The sequence below is a fragment of the Manacus vitellinus genome, unplaced genomic scaffold (genome assembly GCF_001715985.3).
Source record: "Manacus vitellinus isolate BGI_N305 unplaced genomic scaffold, ASM171598v3 scaffold_7_pilon, whole genome shotgun sequence".
Taxonomy (NCBI): domain Eukaryota; kingdom Metazoa; phylum Chordata; class Aves; order Passeriformes; family Pipridae; genus Manacus; species Manacus vitellinus.
In genome coordinates, this window is record NW_021940813.1 from 27,178,763 (window position 1) to 27,200,408 (window position 21,646).

The window sequence follows — 21,646 nt, forward strand, 5'->3', positions numbered from 1 at the left end:
ATAATCACAATGTGTCTCAACATGCAGCTCGTGTCTTGTGCAAGACTGATGTCTGTGGCTTCAGAAGAAGAAGACAAGAAATCCACATGTAGCTTCCTGTGAGCGGAGTTTTTCGTTTGCTTTTTATTTTTTCTGCACAGAAGGCTAAAAAAGCAAAAGGTAGGTGTAGCTTTCTGCTTCCCTGACAGCTCCTTGCAGCTGTGCTACGCTCTCTCCACTGGAGCGAGGCTGAAAGGTAGCGTCTCAACTCCTGTCTATCTGCAGGGCAATTAACAGTGGCTGTTGGCCCCCTGACCTCTTGTCTGATGATACATCTTCAAAAGCATTTCTATGCAGTTCCAGGCCACAAATACCCTCTAAGACAAATTCATAAGACCTACTTTTAAAAGTATCTAGAGGGTGAGGAAACAGTTACCAGGCAGACTTATTGCTGGGTATTTTTCTTTTCAGATACATGAATAAAATGGCAGTCTGGTTTAAGGAAACTTGGACCAGAGAGTGTTTAGACACGACTGCAATTATTCCATGGAGCTGGCCTCATGTAAGCTTCTGCATTAATGAGGGATCATCTCTATTTGCATCAGTTTGCCAGCAGCACGATCAGCAAGCAATTAAATTCTAACAAGCACAAGGCTTGCAAGAAGACTCTCCCTGCACACAAACAAAGGTTGCTTGGGCTTGAAACTAACGAAACAGGGGGATGTAACTCTCCTTTTCTAACCCAGCCAGCCTCTAATAGATATGGATTTTTTCCAGTTAATACAGTGGCGTGTCCTTATCAATTGCTATGTCATCAAGTCCTATGGAATGTGTAAATTCTCCCTCTGCTGGAGTGTAATCCTATTTGGCAGAGCATTACGAGGGCTGTACCAAGGGTGATTGAGAGGTCGCAGCAGAGAAGCAAGAGGGAACACTTGCCAGCATGTTTTCAGCTGCAGGGGCCAACTTGGCAATCTTTTTAACATCTCTTCCCATTTCCATCCTCTTACATTCCAGTTCAGTGTTCAGCCACCATCTAGAGCAGGTGTAACTCTCCTTTCTGGATTGCCCTGATAATACTCTCAGAACCACCTTTGGCAGTGCCAGGCTCCCTGAAGAAGGCAGTGGGCAAATCTGCCTTCCTCACTTGGAAGATCTGGAAAGAGGTGAGCTTTCCAGAGAGCAATACTGTTCCAAGTGCCTCTGGGTAAGTCAGTGGCTCAGAGCTGCCAAGTGAAGTCCAGTACTGAAACCTACAAACATCTCCTCTTTATATTCTGTTGTTTTTGTACTACTTTCTAATGTCCTAATACTGATATGCTTTGTAAATCTTAGGAGACTATGATATTTAAAGTTTATAAGATGTAGAAAAGCATTAATAAAAACTTTATTACTTTCTTTTTCAACTTGCCATTTTACCAGTAGCTGAATTTCCAGGTGATTAGTTTCCTCTAAAATGTCATAATAATGCCTTTAACTCCCAAGGTCATCTGTTCCTTTCCTTTGCCCAAGAGGAACAGATGCTTAATTCCGTTTCGAAGACTCCCGATGGGGTCTGTACCATGTCTCTTCAGATGATCCTGTCCAGTACTTCATTTTCCATCCTTTTAGAAAGCTTTTTCATAATGCCTAACTTAAGTTATTCTTGCTGCAATATGAACCCATTATTTCTTTTGCTTTTCACAAGGGAGAAGAAATTTTTCCTCTTCTCTCAGCAGCAGTCTTTTGCATATTTGAGGAATATTGTCATTCTCCCTTCCCTCATTCTTAATCTTCTTTCCTTTAAGAAAAGCAATCCAAATGGCGTAATTCTTTCTGGTAGGTCGTGATTTCAAGCTCTCTGATCCTTCCTGCAGCTCACTTCTGGATTCACTCCAGCTGGTCTGTATCTCTCTGGGATGTAGTGCCCAATGCTACACGAAGTACTCCAGCTGAGACATTATCTCTGCTGAATAAAACAGACAAGATGGTGTATGAGTTTTCCGTGCTACATTTAGTAATTTCCAGAGAATCTACTTTTCTACAAAGAGCAATAGACTATCCCTTTGATCCTGATCCAAGTAGACTTTCTTACTAAAGAAACTGGGAGAGAGAGAAATTAATGGAAATCAAAACTTACTTTGAATGTGTCTAAGAAAAGAATACATTCTTAATCCTGTGCATGGTGCACCAGATACTCTTCCATAAACAGATATTCACTGAAATGTACTGGCAGAACAAGTTCAGGAAGTTAAAATAAGAAGGTTTAGCTGCTAGTGGGGAATGAGATCTTGTCTTTGCCCAGTAATCTTGTGTAGACAGCAATCCTTAGTCTCAGTTTTCATGGCTCCCAAAGTTACCACTGTTTTAGAGAACCCTGGAATATAGCACACAGTATCAAACGAAGCAGTGCAACCAAGGTAGCTGTTACTTTTTTTTGAAAATACTAGCTTAGGATCTAGTTTTTCTTCACCTAAGCTTGTGTGCTTTTAATGATTCTCATCAACAGTAAGAGTCAGTACATCCAAAGCTCAAACAGTGCTACTTAAATATGGATGAGGTTTTACCAGAGACCCTTGGATAGCAGCATGGGAAGGTGTTTCATCTGGGGGGTAGTAAAGATGACGTTCACACCACTTGCCAAGTGCCTCAGGGTCCTCACATAAAGCCTACATACCACCATCCTCCTTCCCTGCAGAGGCAAAACTGCCATGGCATCGCTGTTGCTCAGCCCTGCTCATACAGGCAGAGCTGCTGAGCCTCCAGGTGGTGAGCGGCCGAAACCCGCATCTGCCCCGCCATCCCCTTCCCTGCAGCCTGGGGGGCTGGTACCCAAAGCCAGATGCAGCTTTTCTGCCAGCAGCCTCCAGACGTGGTCAGCCTGGAGACCCATGTGTCCCTCTGCAGTGTGTGAATGTCACATTTTAGCAGAGATTATTAGTAGGCTTTGTCTGACTGACAAGCACTTGTGTTTTGCCTTGAATCTTCGAAGGCAGCAGGCAAGGGGGCAAAGAGCACTAATAGAATTCTTCAGTGTCATTTTAATAGGATCACTGCTTTGTGCTAGCTATTTTTTCTTCTCTTTATCTTTTTCTGTCCTCTGCTAGCCTCTGTGTTAATGCCCTCTGGTGATACTGAATTCTTTCCAAGTTTCTAAAAAAAAAAATCCCACCAGCATTAATTATTGTTCCGGGAGGATATCTTCCCTTAAAGATGGAAGGTTTTTCTGAAGCCACGTGTCTAGATTGTCTTCCCTTGGGACAGAAAGAACAGTTAGCAACTCAGTATTTCCTAAAGGAAACTCACAGATTGTGTAGATAATACAAATGACCCAGTTGCCCTGGGAAGGGAAGAACTGTCTTGTGTGTGGCATGTTCCATATGCTATCCATCCACCTTCCTCAGTTAATGAGGCTCAGACTTCTTCATGCTGGTCAAGATAAATATAAAACTCCCTAACCCTGAAATCACCATAGTGAGGTTGCCATGGTAAAAAAAAGGTTCAGTCCATCACAGATTATGCTAAAACCTGATACAAAGAGAGACACTGGCATTGCATTGAAAAACATGCCTGTGATCTTCTCCAAATTACCATGATCTAGGTACAGTTTAGATTTTTTAAAAAATTCTGTTCTGTTCATTTTTCTAACAAGATACATTGGGATTCCGCCTTATGGGAAGATGTTCTGGGAACAGGGCTGGGATATTGGAGCTTCCTAAACATCTACTTCAAGTATTGATGCTGAGCCATGACAGAAGCAGAAATCCTTCTCCATATCTCTTGTATTAATGTTTTGTGACACGATCTGCAAAAAAAAAAGGATATCTCATCCAAAATCAAGATCCCAACTCCACATTACAGTTCTACTGTTGATAACCAGGCAGCTTAATTACCTTCCAGAGTGATTATGCAGCTGGGTTATTTAAGGTTTGAAAAGCTCTATGGAGGTTCTAATAACAGAATGTCAGTCATGTACAGGAATAGAGATGTATTGGGTGCTCTGTCCATGGGCACAGGCAGTAGGTTTATATGGGCACTGCATGTATATGAACCCAGAAATTTCTTGGCCCACTGTGCACACACATGCCTTTCATGTGTCCTTGGAGACCCCTTCCGCTCCATGTGAACAGCATATTTTGTGGATTGTGCCTGCAGATTAGAAAACTAATCTTAGAAACCTAAACTGCAGAATCCCACCTGGGCAGGGCTCTGAAAGAGAGGGCAAACTGGCCAGTCCATCTCAAGGAACTTCACTTATTGCTCGGTAATTCTTTTTTGTTCTCTTCTGAATGACTATCCCCATTCCAAGCAATAAAAAAACAACCAAGACACAGAATCCTGAAATCTCACAGAACAACACTACAGCTTTGCAAGGCGCACCATTAGATGCTAAAATTTGAAAGACCACATATCCTCCTTGACTATAAGGAGAGATATCCATTCCTGTCACTCTCATTACTAATGGATACTATGGTTACTATTGAATGCTCTGTGCTCCAGCAGTTCAAGGTTGGTTCTCTTTGGCCACTTCTTAGTGTGTCCATCCAGAATCCAGTTATGACTTGCAAACTGTCCAGGTTTTATTACTTCCCTCATCATCATACTTGATGAGGGGTTAGTGGCCAGGAAAAATGGGGGTCAGCCTGGGAATTTTCTTCTTTTGCAAACAAAGTTTCAAAGCAATACTGTTATGCACAAACATGTCTTCGGGAAGAACAGAGGAAGGTGAACCCATGAAGATAAGCTGGATCACCACCTGTAGCAGAGTTGGGACAAGAGCCCTATAAGAAGGATCACATTAGGATTAAAATCCCTCCCAGTCTGCTCATGAGTGATAGACACTGAAAAGGTCCTCAAATGATTATGCGCTACTGTTCGTGCAGGTGAGGGATGCTTGACTCTCAGTTACTGAGTGACACACAGAACGGTGCCTTGATGTGCCCTCACCAAATCTAGAAACTAGTTTTTGCTAATGGAGATGGCAGGTTTTGCTGCTCTCCTGAAAAGGCCTCTCCAGTGCCTCTGCACAGCTTCTCAAGGGAGCAGAGCTGCAGCAGGATACGCAGTGGTGGCAGCTGTGTGGCAACATCCTTGCATATGGCTCAGCTACAAGGAGACTGAGTGAGTGCTGCTGCTCTGCAGTGCCTACCTAGGGGACAGATGTCTGCAAGGACTAGGAAGAGGTTCTCATGCCTCTTTCCAAGCTGTCTTTCCACCAGGGTGGCAGCCACACACCCAGAGTGGTACCTGCAATGCAATGTAATGCCAAGGTAGAGACTTGATCAGCTCAAGGCTGATCAGAAAACTGAAGATCTGTGAAGCAATTCTCACATATTTGCATAATCAATTTGGATTGCAATTTATCAGTATTGTTTCAAACCAAAACAGTATCCAATACAAACTTTTGTTGTTGTTGTTGTTGTTTTTAAGTTTCTGGGTCTTTTTTAACACCTCTGACAGATATTAGCCCTCGGATTCTTCAGTCAAGACAGTTTTCTCAGTCTAGAGGTGTCCACTCCTGGTCCATGGTGCTCTCTACTCTCTAAGTCAGGTAGGTCCTAATGTGTAACCCATGTAGCTCACCCAGTGAAAGTCATTTATTTATGCCGACGTTTCTCCAGAGAGATGTAGACAATCCTAGAGAAAGACATGGAAATGATTTTGCTTCAGACAGGAACAGAACATGAAACTGGCACACTTCAGTTCTGCGAAGACTTTCACGTATCTCATGCACTAAGATGGGACTGCCTTGCTACGGACAGGCTAAGCCTGTTCCTCAGTCTTTTGGATTTGGATCCAAGTTGTCTCTGGAGACTGACGTAGATGTAATGTTTTCATGGACAAGATGTCTGGAGCTGTGGTGATGGGTGAATCAGATATGTGTACAGTCCACTATTGTGACTAACATGGTGCAGATTTATTCTTCACAAAGAACAGTCTTGCAAAGTTAATACTAGAGACACCATGTTTATGTGCAATAATAGTCAGATGAGAATGCAGAAAAAACAAGCTGTTGTCTGGTGCATTCACTGAAGCTGTTAGAAACCTGTTGGACAGGTTTACACGTACGTGCAGTAAGACTCATTTGAACATAGAGATGGCGTGCACATCTCACTCTGTGTATTCACAGAGACTTCAATCCCACACACAGAAGAATTGAACATCTCAAGTGCTGCCATTGATATTTCACTGAGGCCAGCACTATGTCTAAAAGTACACAGACTGTAGCAAGCAAGGAAGGAAAGGCCCTTTTCATGGAGAACATTGCCATCTTGTGCTCAATTGCATTTACTTTCTGCACGGCTTGTGAGAGATGAGAGATAATACTACAGAAGTTGTCTCTCTTGAGAACTCCGTGATGCCTGAAGCAGAATTCAAGCCCTTGAATGAAGAAGTCTCCCCAAATAGCATCAGCTTGTTCCAGTCCTCAAGCAATGATAACAAAATCTGAACTGCTTTCTGAGTAGCATTTTCCCTTTTTGTCTTGCAAAGCACTTAATTAACTCTATTTAATGAAGAAAGCCAGCTGTATAACAATGAAATCAATAAAATAGTGGAAAATCAGAGCTGAAAAAGTATTACAAAAGGGTTTTTACTTAAGTGGAATAGCAGCATTTACTCACAGACTATCTGCAAGTGCTGGCAGCCATGCAGACTCACGGTAAGTATAGCAACAGTAGCGACCTACTGTGCAGGAAAATCTGATATAGATGGACAAATAGACAAACCTATGACTACTGTAGTGTAGCATTTACCCTCACATAGTGCTTCATAGCTCACTGCAGATGTAAATTACAAAAAATCTTGAAACACCAATATATGGTCAGTAAACACAAACATGAATTCTTCTGGTGAGGAATATGAGACCCAGAGAAGTCATGTTGTTTATGTTAGGAAGAGCTGCCACAGCTGTAAAGGGAGAAGCTGATCCCATTTCCATTCCTCATCCATGACCATGTCCTTTCTAAAACACAGAGCAATGTATATCACAGTAGCCTGGAGTCCTCCTGCAGGGGAGGCACCCCATCCCCCAGGACATACAGACCATTCTCAAGATTTCCACACTATGCTGCCTCCATCCATACTGTTTTGGTCATCACCTGCATGTGGGGAGCTCTGTTCCAGGTTAACTTTTTGTCTTGCTGCCAGCAAAGCTGGAGGGTGAGACACTGATTCCAAGCACTTCCTGGATCCTGATGGGCCTGAGCACCCATCCTGTGTAACCCCATCAGCTGCTCGCTCTCAGTCAGGATCCCATCCTCATTTTGTTTTGCATATGCTTCCCCTTTGATGGGGTAATGCAGTGAGAAATCTACCAGCACTTACAGGGAAAAGGCATCTCCTGTGTCACCACACAAAGGTTCCCCGTTCCAAGGGGTCCTTTGCACCAGGGGAAAACTGCTTGGCCTTTTGAGGGGAATTCTATGGAGGGAAGCTGAGACTACAGAAAAGTCTCACTTTCCCTCTGCCCACTTTTCAAGCAATGTAATGCCTGTATCCAGCTGAGTGCCTCAATCTCCAGGGCATCTGCATTTCAGAACTTGGTGCATGAGGCACAACCCAGGGGATACAGCAGGATCTGGTTTCTTGGATAACTCCTTAAGGAAATCCCATGTGCTCCACATGACTTGGAGCAACAGTTATAGCTGGTGCAGATTTGATGGAAGCATGCCAATATTTTAGCTGGGAAGATATCCACATGCTTCCTGGTTATCCTACCACCAGGACAGGAGAACAGGTGTTTGTGTGTTTTACAGAGGTGCAACCATTTTCCCACCAGGAGCAGATTGAGGTTGTAAAAGCCTGAAGTGTCAGCAATTAGTCAGCAAAAAGAAAAAGAGATATTTTATCTCTCTTTCTGCCTTTTCTATATCTGCATTCAACATGGGACTGCTACTGATAAGCCAGTGATGGAATTGTTATTGAGCTATTTTTAAAATTGCCCTGATAACTCTTTTATAATACAACACAAATGCACAGGGCAGTAGCTAACTTTGAAAATGACAGCAAATAGTACTGTTAAATTGAAAGTGCTGTTTGATACATTAATGTAAAGACAAAGCTCATCCTATCCCCTGGGCTGGATCTGTAACATATGCCAGATGACACAATGCCACTAGCGTTTAATGTGTCTTATAAAACTGGATATAAACAGCTCCTTTCACCTGAAAGATTCATAGCTTTTTCTGAGCTAACGCTAAAGACAGCTTACTAGTATGCAAATAATACAGCAGTATCTTTTCCTGACTTGAATTGCACATGATATTTTTTTTTACCAATCAACTTTACTTATTGAAGACCTGCCTGATTACTGCTCTTAGCGGAGCTTACTCGCAGTCTACCCCCCAACATTTCTCTATGGATCAGAGCATCCATGTTTACCTGACGTTTTTCTTCCAATACACAGAAGTCAGGGATGAAGTTTTCATGGGTCTGCATCAAAATTCTCCTCTTGGTCTGTGATTTAATGCTGTCATCCACTCAGTGCACAGTCTCCAGCTAAACACAAGAAGTCCATTCTTTGAAAAGATCAGTCCTTCTCACAGTGCATCCCAACACCAAATATCCCTGAATCTTCATCTTAATGCAAGCTCTCAAATTTTACTTTTTACTTTTACTTCCTCACCTTTACCCTTCTTCTCTAGCAATGGTCAGGCTTCTCTTTTAAGCCTCTCATCTGAGCTCCTTTTATCCTGCCTGTGCCTCTTGCCCTTCATCTCTTCCACTGTCTCAAGGGCTCTCCCTCTCCCTTTCTTCTCAGAGGGAGTAAGAAGACAAGAAACTTCTTTAAGCACTTCTTCCAGGATCACCCCTTTGATTTGGACTTAGTTCACCCCACAGGGTCTGGTTCACATCTCACTTCTCAGCACTATTAAGCTTGCTAGATAGACATAATCAGAGGGAATGCACCTCAACGGAAGAAGTTTGGGGATGTTAACCAGACAGGAAACCCAACTCCACATTTTGCATATTGCTACATCCCACCAAACTTTTCACCCTTTTACCACCAGCACTTTCTTATTAAAGAATATAGTCAATGCCTTAATGCTGTGGCAGAGATCAATCTTTGCAAGTGTCTGTTTTTAGGCTTCTCTGCCATGGAGGCAGCCCTCACAATTTTTCTTCTAATCACCTGGAGCCAGGAACAACTAAACCACAGGAAGTGATAGTTTGGAAGATCCAGGACATCCTTACTTTCAGCTTTACATAACAGAAATAATCTGCATATGAACAGATAATTAATGAAGTTTCCCAACACATTAGTACAGCCTGTACTAATTCAGAAGGATAAACTACAACCAGGCAAAAAGAGTTCAATAGCTGGCTCTGCTGCCCTCCTTGTAAATGAAATATCCCATCGATATTGAGGGGAGTGGGATCAGGATGACGTGCAATAACAGAGGTCATTGCCATTGTGGGGGTAGGCAAAGGCTGTCTGAAGAACCAAGACTTGCTTTTGCTAGTACATGACGTAACTTTTGCCTTTACAAGAAGCATCTTTTGTAGGAGGCGTGTTTTAGGGATGCTGGGTGAGGCACCCTGGGAGATGTAGTCCCAAATGTACTCCAATAGACAGGGGCAGTGAGATACCCTCGGTGATTGGTTAAGGGAGTCACGCGTTGCTTTGAAGTGCACATAAAAGGTGGTGTTTGCTTTCTCTAAACGGATTCAGTGGTTGGAACATCAACCAGCTGGGTGTATGTGGGTTTATTATTTATTATATTAATAAAGCCATAATCTTTGAGTTTGAATTGTTCAGTATACTGGAATACAACTTCTTATAGTAGACATATTGAACCAGATGCTTACAAATATGCATCATTACATTCATCTCATTAACTGTCCATTAATACCTGTTACATTTTTATCATACCTCAGTTTCATCAGTCAGCTCAGTAAATTAAAATTAATTTCATGAAGTCATGAAAAATTTGGCATAGTGTCAAGAGACGAAATTTTTAACACAGTATATGAAAACAAGTCAGATCGTTCATCAGTCTCCCACACAAGCCTGGAGAGTCGTTGGCTGCTTGGATTTTCATTTTTTAATGGTTCTGCCTTCCACAGGAGGGAACCAAGCCTTTCCCTGCATCACAAGAACCATCTACAATTAGACAGACCTAAGAAGTTCAATACTTCTTTTTAGTTCTGTGAAGAGCTAAGTACATCAAGAAAATACTTTATACCTTCTATGATCCTTTGACAACTGAATTAGCTAAATGGGATTGAAATGAGGAGAGATTTATAATGGGCTGTAATGAAAAATGGGTTCAACTGCCTTCCAAACAATTGACAGGGAATATATTAGTTTTAGCAATGAAGGGGTTTAAAAGAACAGAGAAGGGAAAGCATTCCCCTTTGATCTCAGTGAGAGCAAAATTTCTTTAGACATAATATGCTGAAAAAGGTTCATATAATGATGGGAGAAATCGGAGGCAGCAATCCTGTAAACAGTGCTGAGGATTGTACGAGTTACTGTCCTGTGTACTGCTGTGAGAGCATCCTGACTTGTCCCACACTGCAGCGGTGCTAGCAGATGGTCAGAGGGGGAAAAGTAGCCTTTGCAAAACAAGAGCAAAGCCTTTGCAAAAGCCCTTTGCAAAACAAGAGCTCGTCCAAACTAAGTTACTGAGGTTTCTATTAGAAGTCTCATTTCTCATTGCTACACAGCCTGTGAAGAAGGTAACTTCCCTAGATTTCCAGAGGATGACAAATGATTGTGAACTTGAGTTTATAATACAAGAATAAAAAGTACACCTTAACTTTCATGAGAATTGCTGTAAGTCAAAGCTACTTTCTTCATGAACTCTATAAAGACAAATATTAATGTTCAGATGTCATGCTGTTATGGCTTAGCATCGTGTGCCTATCCTGTACACTGATCCAGCAGAGTTGGAAGCACACACCCAGCTTTCTCATCTAAGTTAAATTATTCCTGGCACTAAGGCCAGCCAAATACTTACCTGAGCACATTTGGGAAGGGAGGTGATAGGACAGCTTCAAAGAGGAGGCAGGAGAGGCTGAACTGGGTCCTGGGAAAGAAGGACCAGGCCAAAACAGGTACAGGATAGCACAGGTATTCAAAGAACAGTCCCTCATTTCACCTCATGCAGTCACAGTCCTGTGGACACTTCTGCCTACCTAGAGGTCCCTGACTGTGACTGGATTAAGTACCTGGAGAAATGTCAGCTTAACCATGGCCTTACCCTGCTTGCACAACACCTGGCTCTCCGTCTGCATGTGTAATTGATGCGAAACACTAGCCTCCATGTTTGACAGGGTTTTGTGAGTGCATATTGTGAATGCAAGCAGATTGGGAGTGGGAAAAAATCAGAGTGGTGACTTATCCAGATCTGGGCAACCTGCCATGAACTAATGACTCCTCACATAATTTGGGTAAGCAGTAGACTTCAGACCCTGAAGAAAATTCTTTTTATTACTAATTGTGCACTTACATTTCACACAAAACTCTCCAGAGTGACTGTCCACTAATGGCAAATCATCTGCCCCCGTCTGTAGCCCAGGGCTACTTTTCCCCCTCCGACCATCTGCTAGCACCGCTGCAGTGTGGGACAAGTCAGGATGCTCTCACAGCAGTACACAGGACAGTAACTCGTACAATCCTCAGCACTGTTTACAGTATTTCTGCCTCTGATTTCTCCCATGATAGCTAACAGAAAGGCCCTTCTCACATGGATAAGAAGTGAGCATTGATCTGACCACAAACTGTTGACAAGCTGCAAAAATATTGATAGTGTATTTAGCAACAGTGCCCCAAGCCTTGGCAAATGAGAGTTCACGCTCTCCAGTTATTTTCACTCATTATATTGTCCCATTCTGCAATGTATATTAATTGGTTGTTTTGGTTTGCTATTTAGCAGACAGCTTCCTTTCAGGCTAAAGCTCATTCCCCTTAACTATGTGTTTCCATAGCTTCTGCTCTGCCAAAAGGTTAAACAGACCTCATTATCCATTTCCTGCAGAGACCTAATTTCTACAAAAGGCCTTGAGCAGGGCAATATGATTGGCAGGAAAAAGAATAAGGTTACATGAAACTGTTTTCACACTTAGCCAAATACTAAGAAGCATAGACACCATTTGAAATTATGCTCCATATGGGTCTCGTCAGCTGGGCAGGACATTCAGCTCCTCTGGTTTGTGATGATTCTTGCATTTGCCCCTTCCAGCATGGCATCCTCCAACATGTCAACAGATTAAGCAGTTTAGGATAAAAGACAGTATCAAGTCAAACTGTATCCATTTCTCCTGAATTGCTGTACCATGTACAGACTATTAAATGGCAAGGCAGCCCCTGCTGTAGCCCTGACAGCAGGGAGCAGGCTAGAAGAGAAAGCCATCTCCCCCTCTCTTACCTAATCTCCCAGGGAGGCCTGGTCCACTTCTTGTGGAGGAAACACATAACCACTGCCTGGGGGCAAAACAGCAAGCAGGAAGCTTTTGAAGACAACTTGCAGAGTTTCTGGAGTAGAGGGCTTAAGCAACCTAGAATGGGTTTGAGTTACATACTCCAAACTGGGAGCCACAGACTGCAAGCTGGTAGGGCCTGGTCACAAAATGCACTCTATCCTTTGGCTTTCTCTGTTGCTTAGCTCTAGCAGATCTATGGTTAGTATCCTAAGGATAGATGCCTGTCTCCAAAATACCAGTTCTCCTGATTGAGCAAGCTTTGGATCAAGCTCTGGCCAACAGACTTCTCTGTCTGCAGTTATTCTAGCTCAAGGTCCTGCTGCCTGTGCAAGATGCAAAGAACAGAAAACTGCCCTGGAACCAATCAAGCATTAGGACAATTCAAGGAGTCTTCATGCCTAGATATTTCCAAAATGCCCCAGGACAGAGCCTTCATCAGCCCCATCCAAATGCAGCAGTCACCCTACTTTGAGCTTCTTTCCTACTGAGGTCCATGAAGCATCAGTGATTTAGGAGACAGTGAAAGGGCAGCTGTAATATTATTCCTACCTCCACAGAAGTTCTGAAATGGAAGATAATAAAAGAGGGAATAATAGAAGTAGGAAAAAAGTATCCAAAGCATTGCCTACTTTTTAATTAGATTTCAAATTGAAGTTGCCACAGCAATGATACAAGATGAATTGCAGATTCCATCTCCCCTTCTGAGAAGGTTGGACAAACTTTAAACTGAGTTAACAAGAGTAGGGCAGCTGTGCCTGCATCACCAACCCAGATGGCTCAACTGCAAAAGATCTGGAGGGAGAGACTGAGGATGTAACATCCTCTCTACACACACCAGAAGGTCTTATTTCAGTTTAGCTTTAGGCTAGCTCTTTGGACCAACTTTCCCTTCAGGGGCTGCTCCTCAAGTTTCCTTCAAAAGGAACACAATCCGTGTGCTCAGAGGTCACTCCAAAGCACAGTTAAATGAGAACAAGCTAAAGATAAGCAAAATATGCAGTGTAGGCTTCTATGGGGAGGAAGAGTTGTCACCTTCCTACATTGTACAAAGTTGTAGGTGAGTACAGTAAAGCATCAAGTCTGACAGCATTTGGGATAGCCCACTGTCATGAGAAGTGTGTTGCTATGTAATAATATTCAGGAGTTAGCAGCTTGTATTCTGCTGCATTTGGCTCACTTGCACAATGTTACTATTTCAGCTATTTTGAAAAAAAAAAAACATACGAAAAAGGAAAGAGGTAAGTGACACTCATCACCATTCAGATCTCAGAGAGGAAGCTCTTTCCATTAGGATTTTACAACTTCACCTTAAGTTTAAGGAACTTCAATTTGTTACTTGGACTACACACTGATTTGTCTCAGGAGACAGGGTTCAGGAAGTGTGCTTCAAACTCCCTATGAACTAATACAAAACTAAAACGATAGATAAATATCTCTGCTTATTGAGTGTTGCATTCTGTACTATCCACCCACAGAATCCATCAGCAATATAACAAGATGACCTTGGGGCAGGCTTGTTAGCAAAAGCTCTTGGAGCTTGTTAGCCCAAGTGTAGGCAAATTGAAAGTGTAGGTGGACATTAAATCCAACTCAAAATAATCAAGCAGCTCCAAATATCAGCAGATCTATAATTAAGATGGTATTTCAGTTTATTCTCCTCTAAGGCCTCAATTATTATTACTGTACCTAGAAGATGGAAGGGTTTCATAAAGAAAGACACGAGTTCTTCAATCATAATCTTCCCTCCCATCTGGCAATGACACCTCTGTAGTAACACATGGTAGTTCTGAGGTTGCGGAAGAAGTCAGCCAACAGATGACTCGTCCACACTTGAGCACCACCATCTCGAATTTTCTTTTGCAGTTATCAGGTAAAATGCTGCAGGAAGTTCAGTCCTTGTGAAAGGTAAAATACTACTGCTAAATGAAAGGGGACTCAGCACACCCCAGGAGATGCTGGCCATCACCAAGACGCTGGCCTCTCTTAAGATGTCTGGAGTCCCAGCTCATAGCTTTGTGTTGTCCCTCCTGCCAGCACCTCTGCAAAGGACCACACACCACTTTCAGTAGCACCCACATCACGGGTCACCTCCCCTACCTTTCCATGAAGTCCAGGTTATCAGAGGTCTATGCACCACAAGCTAAGAGACAGTCCATCAAAGTGCTATAACCAGTTACTTAAGATCAGCTACTTAGATTTCACTTCCACAATTTAAGCTTGTCAAAAACAGTGTACTTAAGGCCACTTCATATTTCAGATTTTTAAATAAGTCAGACATCTACTAAGAAAATAATAACAAGAGACTTCTGTTTCAACTCATGTCTGTATTTCAAAACTTGAGTAATATTTACTCAGGCTTCATAATACAAAATGTCTTTCAGCATCTTAAGTGAAGCTGCAATAAATTTTTTTTAGAAAACAAAAGCTTTTTTAGTTTCTAAAAGTTTCTAGATAAATGACTGTCTTGAAATACTGCCCTTCTTGGGCTCAGCAAGGCCTTGATGATCGTCTCCAGTGCTCGAGGTGGGAACACTGCCTGCAAGTGTACTGCATCAATCATGATACAGTCACAGGATTTAGTCATCCTCTGAGTCACTCTCTCCCCTGGCTGGGACACATGCCCTGATTGAAGACATGAGCTGGTCTTGGATCTGCTTCCTGGGGTTCTCCTCGAGGTCTGTCTTGATGGCACCCGACTCTGAAATCTTCCACTCCAATTCTGTGCAGTGCAAAACAAGACAGTAATGAATGCAGGGGAGCTAACTGGAAAAAGCCCACTCTTCATTCCCCAGCTGACTTATCACCCTACCATCACCACCACCAAACCAGGGCCCTGCTCTATTCCTCCCCTTCTTCCCAGCTCCTGCCACCCACACCTGCTCCAGCCGAGCCCTCCTTCCACAGTCCCTAGTGCTGGCACAGGTCTGAGGGTACTACTCTGGAGCCCACCAGTGGCATCCCCAGTGCCACTCTGCTCCCTTTAACCAGCAGTGCAAAAGAGGTGATAGATACACAGCAGCAGCTTTAGAGGCAACTATCCCAGCAAAAGTGAATTCTACCTTCTAATCACAAAAGACATGTTTGCACATCTACTGCCAGTGAAGGAATACTGCTCATACATTACAGCTTTTTCCATCCTATACTGAGTTCATCACAATCAGAAGAGGCTGGGAATAAATTTAGTGAGGGGCAAAAAAAATGTGGAAATTCAATTACACGTGTGAATTATAGGTATTTTTCAGGGATGTATCCTGCAAACAGAATTCACCCCTTTGCCTCTACATCACACACTGATTATTAGTTCCTTAATAAGATAGTAAAGAGAGACTTCACCATCAGAAGTAGGCCCAAACTGGACTGGATTGCTTCCCAGAAGTGGCAGAAAGTCAATATAACACATTCAGTCAAAACCTTTCTCCTACTCCTGCTAACAACCCTATCATCAAATCTTATTTCCTTCAGATATTGCAGAATAATGAATACAACCTCACACTTTCCTTAATCTCCAGTGGAAGTTACCTGGGCTCAGGGGAGAAGGAAGAAAGAAATAAAATAAAGTGCAGAATTTCAGTGTGTAGCTTTCTGTGATGACTGAATTAAGCTGGCTCAATCAGGAACAACATGCCATTGTCTTAAAAATGAAACAAGAAGCCCTACAATGCAATAGGCAAGCACCAGTTAGCAAGTGCAGATTATCATGTCACTGCAGGCAAGGCCAGTTCATGTACAACAGCCCCAAAGAACATCTGTGGGTACTGTTTACCCTTTAATATATTCAGCAAAATTTATTTCACCCAACACAGGGCATGAATACTTGCACACATGCAAGATAAATATCTATATGCTGGCTTATCAGCAACTCATTAGTTTTATAAGATAGCCTTAATCACATGTGGTTGAGCCATAAGGGTGAAAACCAAAATCTAATATGATTTTTAGTACCTCCCTTCTCCTCCTAAGCCTCACTTCTCTCATTCCCAGCAAAGCAGTTTTGCTTTTCCTTTGGAAGACTGGAGATGCAGACACTCACCATCCCTTGTCAGGTTCATGCCACCAAACACTAAGGGCCCAATGAACTGAGCTTTTATGTCTCCCTCCAGGTAGACAAATATTGTAGGCAGGTTCTTATCGGGGTAATTGGGAATGCAGGTGGTAGAGATAGCCTTGATGAATTTCACATCTCTGAACTTTTTTGCAAGCCCGCTCATATGTTGATTTATTAAGGCACAGAGTGGAATTCTGTGAAGAACAGCAACAAACACACATAAGGAAAAAAATAAAAAGACAAATTAAACAGTAAACTGCTCCAGAAGAAAGGTCAGAAATATCAGCATGATGAGTAGCATTCCTGGAAAGATAAATATACCAGAAGCAACTTCTGAATACTTTTGTTGTCTGGTATTCCAGCATTCAAAGGAAGTCAGCATCACTGTAGATTTTGGTGGGTTGTGGTTTTTTTGTTTTATTATATTAGTACTGCAACTCTCCCGTCTATCATACAGAGAAAATTGTTTATGAATTTAAGCTATTTAGAAATCGCATGAGCAAGGGTAAAATAAAAAGAAAAGGAGTTCCTGGAAGAAATTAATCAAGTGACCTGTGAATCAGTTAGAGACAATGAACAACAGCAAGTATTTATAATCCTTTCCAGGAAGCTCTAGCAACTTAACAGGCCTTTTTTACAAGTTTTTTTCATCATGATAGCAGGACTAAAAACCTTGTTCACTCCATTTTTATGCCACTAGAAACCAGGCTAAATACACATAGTGATCCTTCTCATTCACAGCCCCTTGCACTTCATCTAAAATAATTTCCAAAGCTTGGGGATTTCAGTGGCAGTAGCTACCTCTATAGCAGCTGGTTGGTCCACATCATGCTGTCTTATATAGATGTATAAAAAAGCTCTATAATGATGTTACCATGAAGTGGATAAGTTAAGCAGTCTTGAGTCAACAGTACTGAAATTACTGATTTTTTTTTTTATTCCTTAGAACATCAGAATCAGTTCCTTAATTCTACAGTAACTACACATGTACCTTAAAGTATATTCAGCTACTGACAGTAAAAGTTTTAATGGTTAAAAACAAATTCTTACCCTTGTTTGTAGAGGTGCAGGACTACCCATATATCTTTTCCAGCTTTTGTAACCTCTTGAACATAATCTTTTCCTGAAATCTCCAAAACTTCCCCAAATTTATTCTTCATTTGAGCTGCTTTCATTTCTGCTAACCTTTGCTGCCTGAACAGCAAGGAATGGAAAAGACATCTTGTGAATAGATGGATTTTTTGATAGAACAACACTTGAAGGAGCTGGTTTGAAACCTAGACTTCAGAGGCACATTACCAACTTCTTCAAATCCCAGAGCAACAAAAGCAAAATGACATAGTAGACCTTCTTGTATTTGCACCGTAACTTAAAACCACCAACATAAAAGAAGTACAACTAAGTTTCATGAAACACTTTTTTCCCCTCATTTCTGGCCTCACCAGAATTTCTTCTGCGGATAATACACTACCCAAATAAATGGCAAAAACCATGACAGAGTTTAAGAGATAGAAGGAAACCAACACTGTAATTCAAATCTGCAGTACCTTAATCTCATTCACACAAAAATTAGGAAATCTTGGAAGTGATTTTCAAAGCTTTCAGAATCCCCAGCCATGCACTCAGCAGGTGCACATTATCTCTGCAAAACTAGGTTGTAGATAAAGGACAGTGAATTCAAATGCTGTTATCCTATTAAAGACACTTAGAAGCTCTACAAGAGACCAGAAACTCAGCCCCCTTTTTCCATCATCAGGCCTAAAAACATCCTTTATCTCTTCAACAATATCTCAAAGCATATAAAAGAAAGACCCTCCAATTATCATTAAAGCCAAATTCTGCTTGCTGCTCTGACCTGTACATTTCAATAGCTTTCTCATCTTCCTCATTAAATTCATCTTCATTCTCTTCTAGCTCTTCCAGAGTCATGTCCTCATAAGTTTTCACTAGAATAGAAGAAATATCAAATCACCAAAACTTCATTCCAGGATTAATACTCATCAATCAGCTCTTATCAGTCCAACAGAATTTATTTACTTTATTTATTTTAAGGATAGATTAATTGGAAATATGAGGTATCATAGAACGGTTTGGATTGGAAGGGACTTAAAGATCATCTAGTTCCAACACCTCCGCCATGGGCAGGGACACCTTTCACTAGACCAGGTTGCTCAAACCCTCATCCAAGCTGGCCTTGAACACTTCCAGGGATGGGGCATCCACAGCTTCTCTGGGAGACCTGTTCTGGTGTCTCACCACTCTCATAGTAAAGAATTTCTTCTTAATATCTATTCTAAACCTACTCTCCTTCATCTTACGGTCATTCCCCCTTGTCCTATCACTGTATGCCCTTGTACAATAGGAGCTACCCTTAGGAGCTAGAGTTCAATGATCCACGTGGGTCCCTTCTAACATAGGATATTCTATGGTTCTATTCTGCGATTCTAAAAAGTCCCTCTCCAGCTCTCTTGTCAGTCGCCTTTGGGCACTAGAAGGTGTCATAAGTTCTCTCTGAAGCCTTCTCTTCTCCAGTCTGAACAGCCCCAACTCTCTCAGCCTGTCATCATTATTGCTACTGGATTTTTAGAAAATGTTACACACTTTAGACATACGGATGGAAAGACAATGATGTAAAGGTCTCCAAGCTGAAGGCTGCCTAGACTAGCACACAAGTACCTGCATGAGCTTTCAAGTTTGGCAGCTGCAGCAAAGATGTACCACCCCCCCCATCTGTTGTTCACTGGCCTGAACAATGGAGGAAGCATAGAACAGGAAACGTCATGAGATAGTTTTACTTGCACATTCACCTGGCAGACTACCTGTGCACTGTTCTTATTTCAGCTTTCAAACATTGACTTTTATAAAAACACAGAGTCGACATCAAGTACAAAGCTTTCCTGTGCTAGAAGAACCCATGTTTTCAGGAATGTATTTGTTTGATACCATTAACAGATGATCACCCCAGATGAATGAAGCTGTAGTAACCCTACAGACTTGGAGAATGACACATTGCTAACAGCCATTTCTTCGTACAAGCTTCCCCCACGAGCCATTCCAAGGCTTGTCCTACTGCTGCTGGTGCCTGAGTTGGCTGGTCACTCACCTAGAGACTTCTGAAGGATGGCAAACTGCTCCTCTTCCTTTGCACGCTCCTGTTCCTCCACATTTTCCTTTGGAGGAAGGATACCTTTCTTGCGCAGGATGTCATTCCACTCCGTGTCTTTATTTGGGTCCTAGAACAGAACAACAAATGAATGCCATCTGTTCAAGGAGAACTTCATCACTTTCAGAACTTAACACAGGCAGGCTCTTCGAGAGACACAACACGTTGCAAAACTGATAACTGAATGGATGGTACCAGAAAGTTACAGTGCACATCCTCCTGACGCTGAGGCTTTTTTGCAGCCCCAGACCAGTCACCTGAAGAGTGACTTTATTTTATTCCATTCTGCTCAGAGCACATAGAGGAGGTCTTGGAAGGGTAGCAAAGCTTGAAGCATTGTAACCATTGTTCCATCTCTCACAAACTGAAATGAAAGGGGAGGAAATCAGCTGAGTGACAGAGAAGTACGCTGGCCAGAAGGTTCACTTAGCCTTAGCAGAACAGGTCACCAAATCAACGGTCATTGCACTGGGAAGCACTAGTGACAAGATACACAGGGACCAGACCTAATTCTCAGTATATGGGAAGTCTCATTGGTATATTCAAGTCAGTGTGACTACCTAAGTGCTTCGAGAGAAGCAAGCACAGTCTCTGCCGGCCAAGTCCATTGCTAGGGAATCAGATCTAAATTTATGGCCATGCTACTCCTGAAAATTAAAGAAAGACTCCACTGTGAAATAGCTGAAATAATCCTGCAAAACAAGGCCAATATGCACCTGAGTATTGTTGAGCTGCTCAACAGAAGATTCTCCAAGGTAGCCAGCAATTTAATTTTTTTTAAATATATGAAATCTCAGTGATAAGCATCCACAGGTTGATTGTGGTTCCTTACTGTCTTGGCCTAACCACTTTGAAAACTGAACACACCTACTGCTTTGCTGTGACTTGTATGGGTATAGTTTACAATAGATCTGTTCGCAACTATATAGCCACATCTCTGCTCAGACCAAACCCCAGTACTTATGGACTACAGGCCGTGGGGAAGAGGAGAGGGGTAAGGGGGGAAAAAAAATAAAAGGAAGAAAACAAAGTAGCGCAAAAAAACCCAAAACACCAGACTATTTTTTTTTCTCCTGTCTCTGACCGTGATCAGTTTTCCCTCAACACGGCATTTCACTGCATCTACTATCGTTCACCAACATACCGATGCACTGTCTGAAACGCGCCCCCGCTCACTACAGTAGCGAATTAGATACCGCACTAGCAAAAAACAACAAATCACCACGAAACCAGGCATGGAGCTTCCGAGCAAGACCGCCCCATGACCGCCACCTCCGCCCCTAGAAAGGGGACGAAACCGAGGTGCCCCACCCCGAGACACTCGGTCGGAGAGGCGGCCTTGGCTGCTGCGAGGCCGAGGCCATGCGCGGCCCCAGCCTCGCCGGGCCGTGTGGCTCCCCCGCAGCACCGCCTCACCCGGGCTGCGGGGGCACCGGCTGCTCACCTGCATCCTGCCGGCGGGGCCGGGCCCGGTGAGGGGCAGCGGGCCAAGGCGGGGGGGCGGTCCGGCGTGCGCGGGCGCGGAGGAGCGGCGCTCCCCGGCGGGGCGCTCAGGCTGCTGCCCGTTCCCGGACCGCCTAATAAGGCTGGTCGGCGGTGTGGGCCTCGGTGGGGTCATTGGGGATTTAAAAGCATCGCAGAGCGGTTTGGGTTGGAAGGGATTTTAAAGATCATAAATTCCCCTGCCGTGGGCAGGGACACTTTCCACTAGAACAGGTTGCTCGTAGCCCCATCCAACCTGGCCTTGAACACTTTCAGGGATGGGGCATCTCCAACTTCTTTGAGCAACCTGTTCCAGCGTCTCACCACCCTCACAGCAAAGAATTTCTTCCTGACATCTAAACTAAAGCTCTCCTAGTTTAAAACAGTTCCCTGCCGTTGTATCACTATCAGGCCGTGTAAACATCTCTCTCCCTCTTTTTTATAAGTTCCCTTTGAGCACAGAAAAGTCCAGGTCCTGATCCTAATTGGGATCACACCTCATTTCCCGTGAGTGGAGCCCTGGCATGCTCACTGTGAAGAGCAGCTGTATTTAAAAATTCCCCTTCCCC

The 21,646-nt window shown here is 42.9% G+C and overlaps 1 protein-coding gene across 2 annotated transcripts; it reads right to left on the reverse strand.

Moving 5' to 3' along the window:
* Positions 1-14,597: 14,597 nt before the first annotated feature.
* PDCL3 (phosducin like 3) lies at positions 14,598-21,107 on the reverse strand. 2 transcript variants are annotated; one of them, XM_018084383.2, is made up of 6 exons: positions 21,040-21,107; positions 19,536-19,665; positions 18,288-18,378; positions 17,483-17,626; positions 16,418-16,626; positions 14,598-15,106 (listed from the first exon to the last, which is right to left on the reverse strand). In XM_018084383.2, the coding sequence occupies exons 1-6, from the start codon at positions 21,043-21,045 to the stop codon at positions 14,964-14,966; spliced, it is 723 nt and encodes a 240-aa protein (XP_017939872.1). In that variant the 5' UTR covers positions 21,046-21,107; the 3' UTR covers positions 14,598-14,963. The 2 variants fall into 2 exon arrangements, with proteins under 2 accessions (XP_017939872.1, XP_017939871.1); XM_018084382.1 differs by lacking the exon at positions 21,040-21,107 and adding an exon at positions 20,740-20,847.
* Positions 21,108-21,646: the final 539 nt, after the last annotated feature.

Coding starts and splice junctions, on each gene's coding strand:
- PDCL3 (XM_018084382.1), bottom strand. CDS start 20,832: ATGCCTGGTTTCGTGGTGATTTGTTGTTTTTTGCTAGTGCGGTATCTA. Junction 17,627..18,287: donor AAAGCTATTGAAATGTACAG/GTCAGAGCAGCA, acceptor CTTGCTGTTCAG/GCAGCAAAGGTTAGCAGAAA. Junction 15,107..16,417: donor CATGAACCTGACAAGGGATG/GTGAGTGTCTGC, acceptor TGCACTGCACAG/AATTGGAGTGGAAGATTTCA.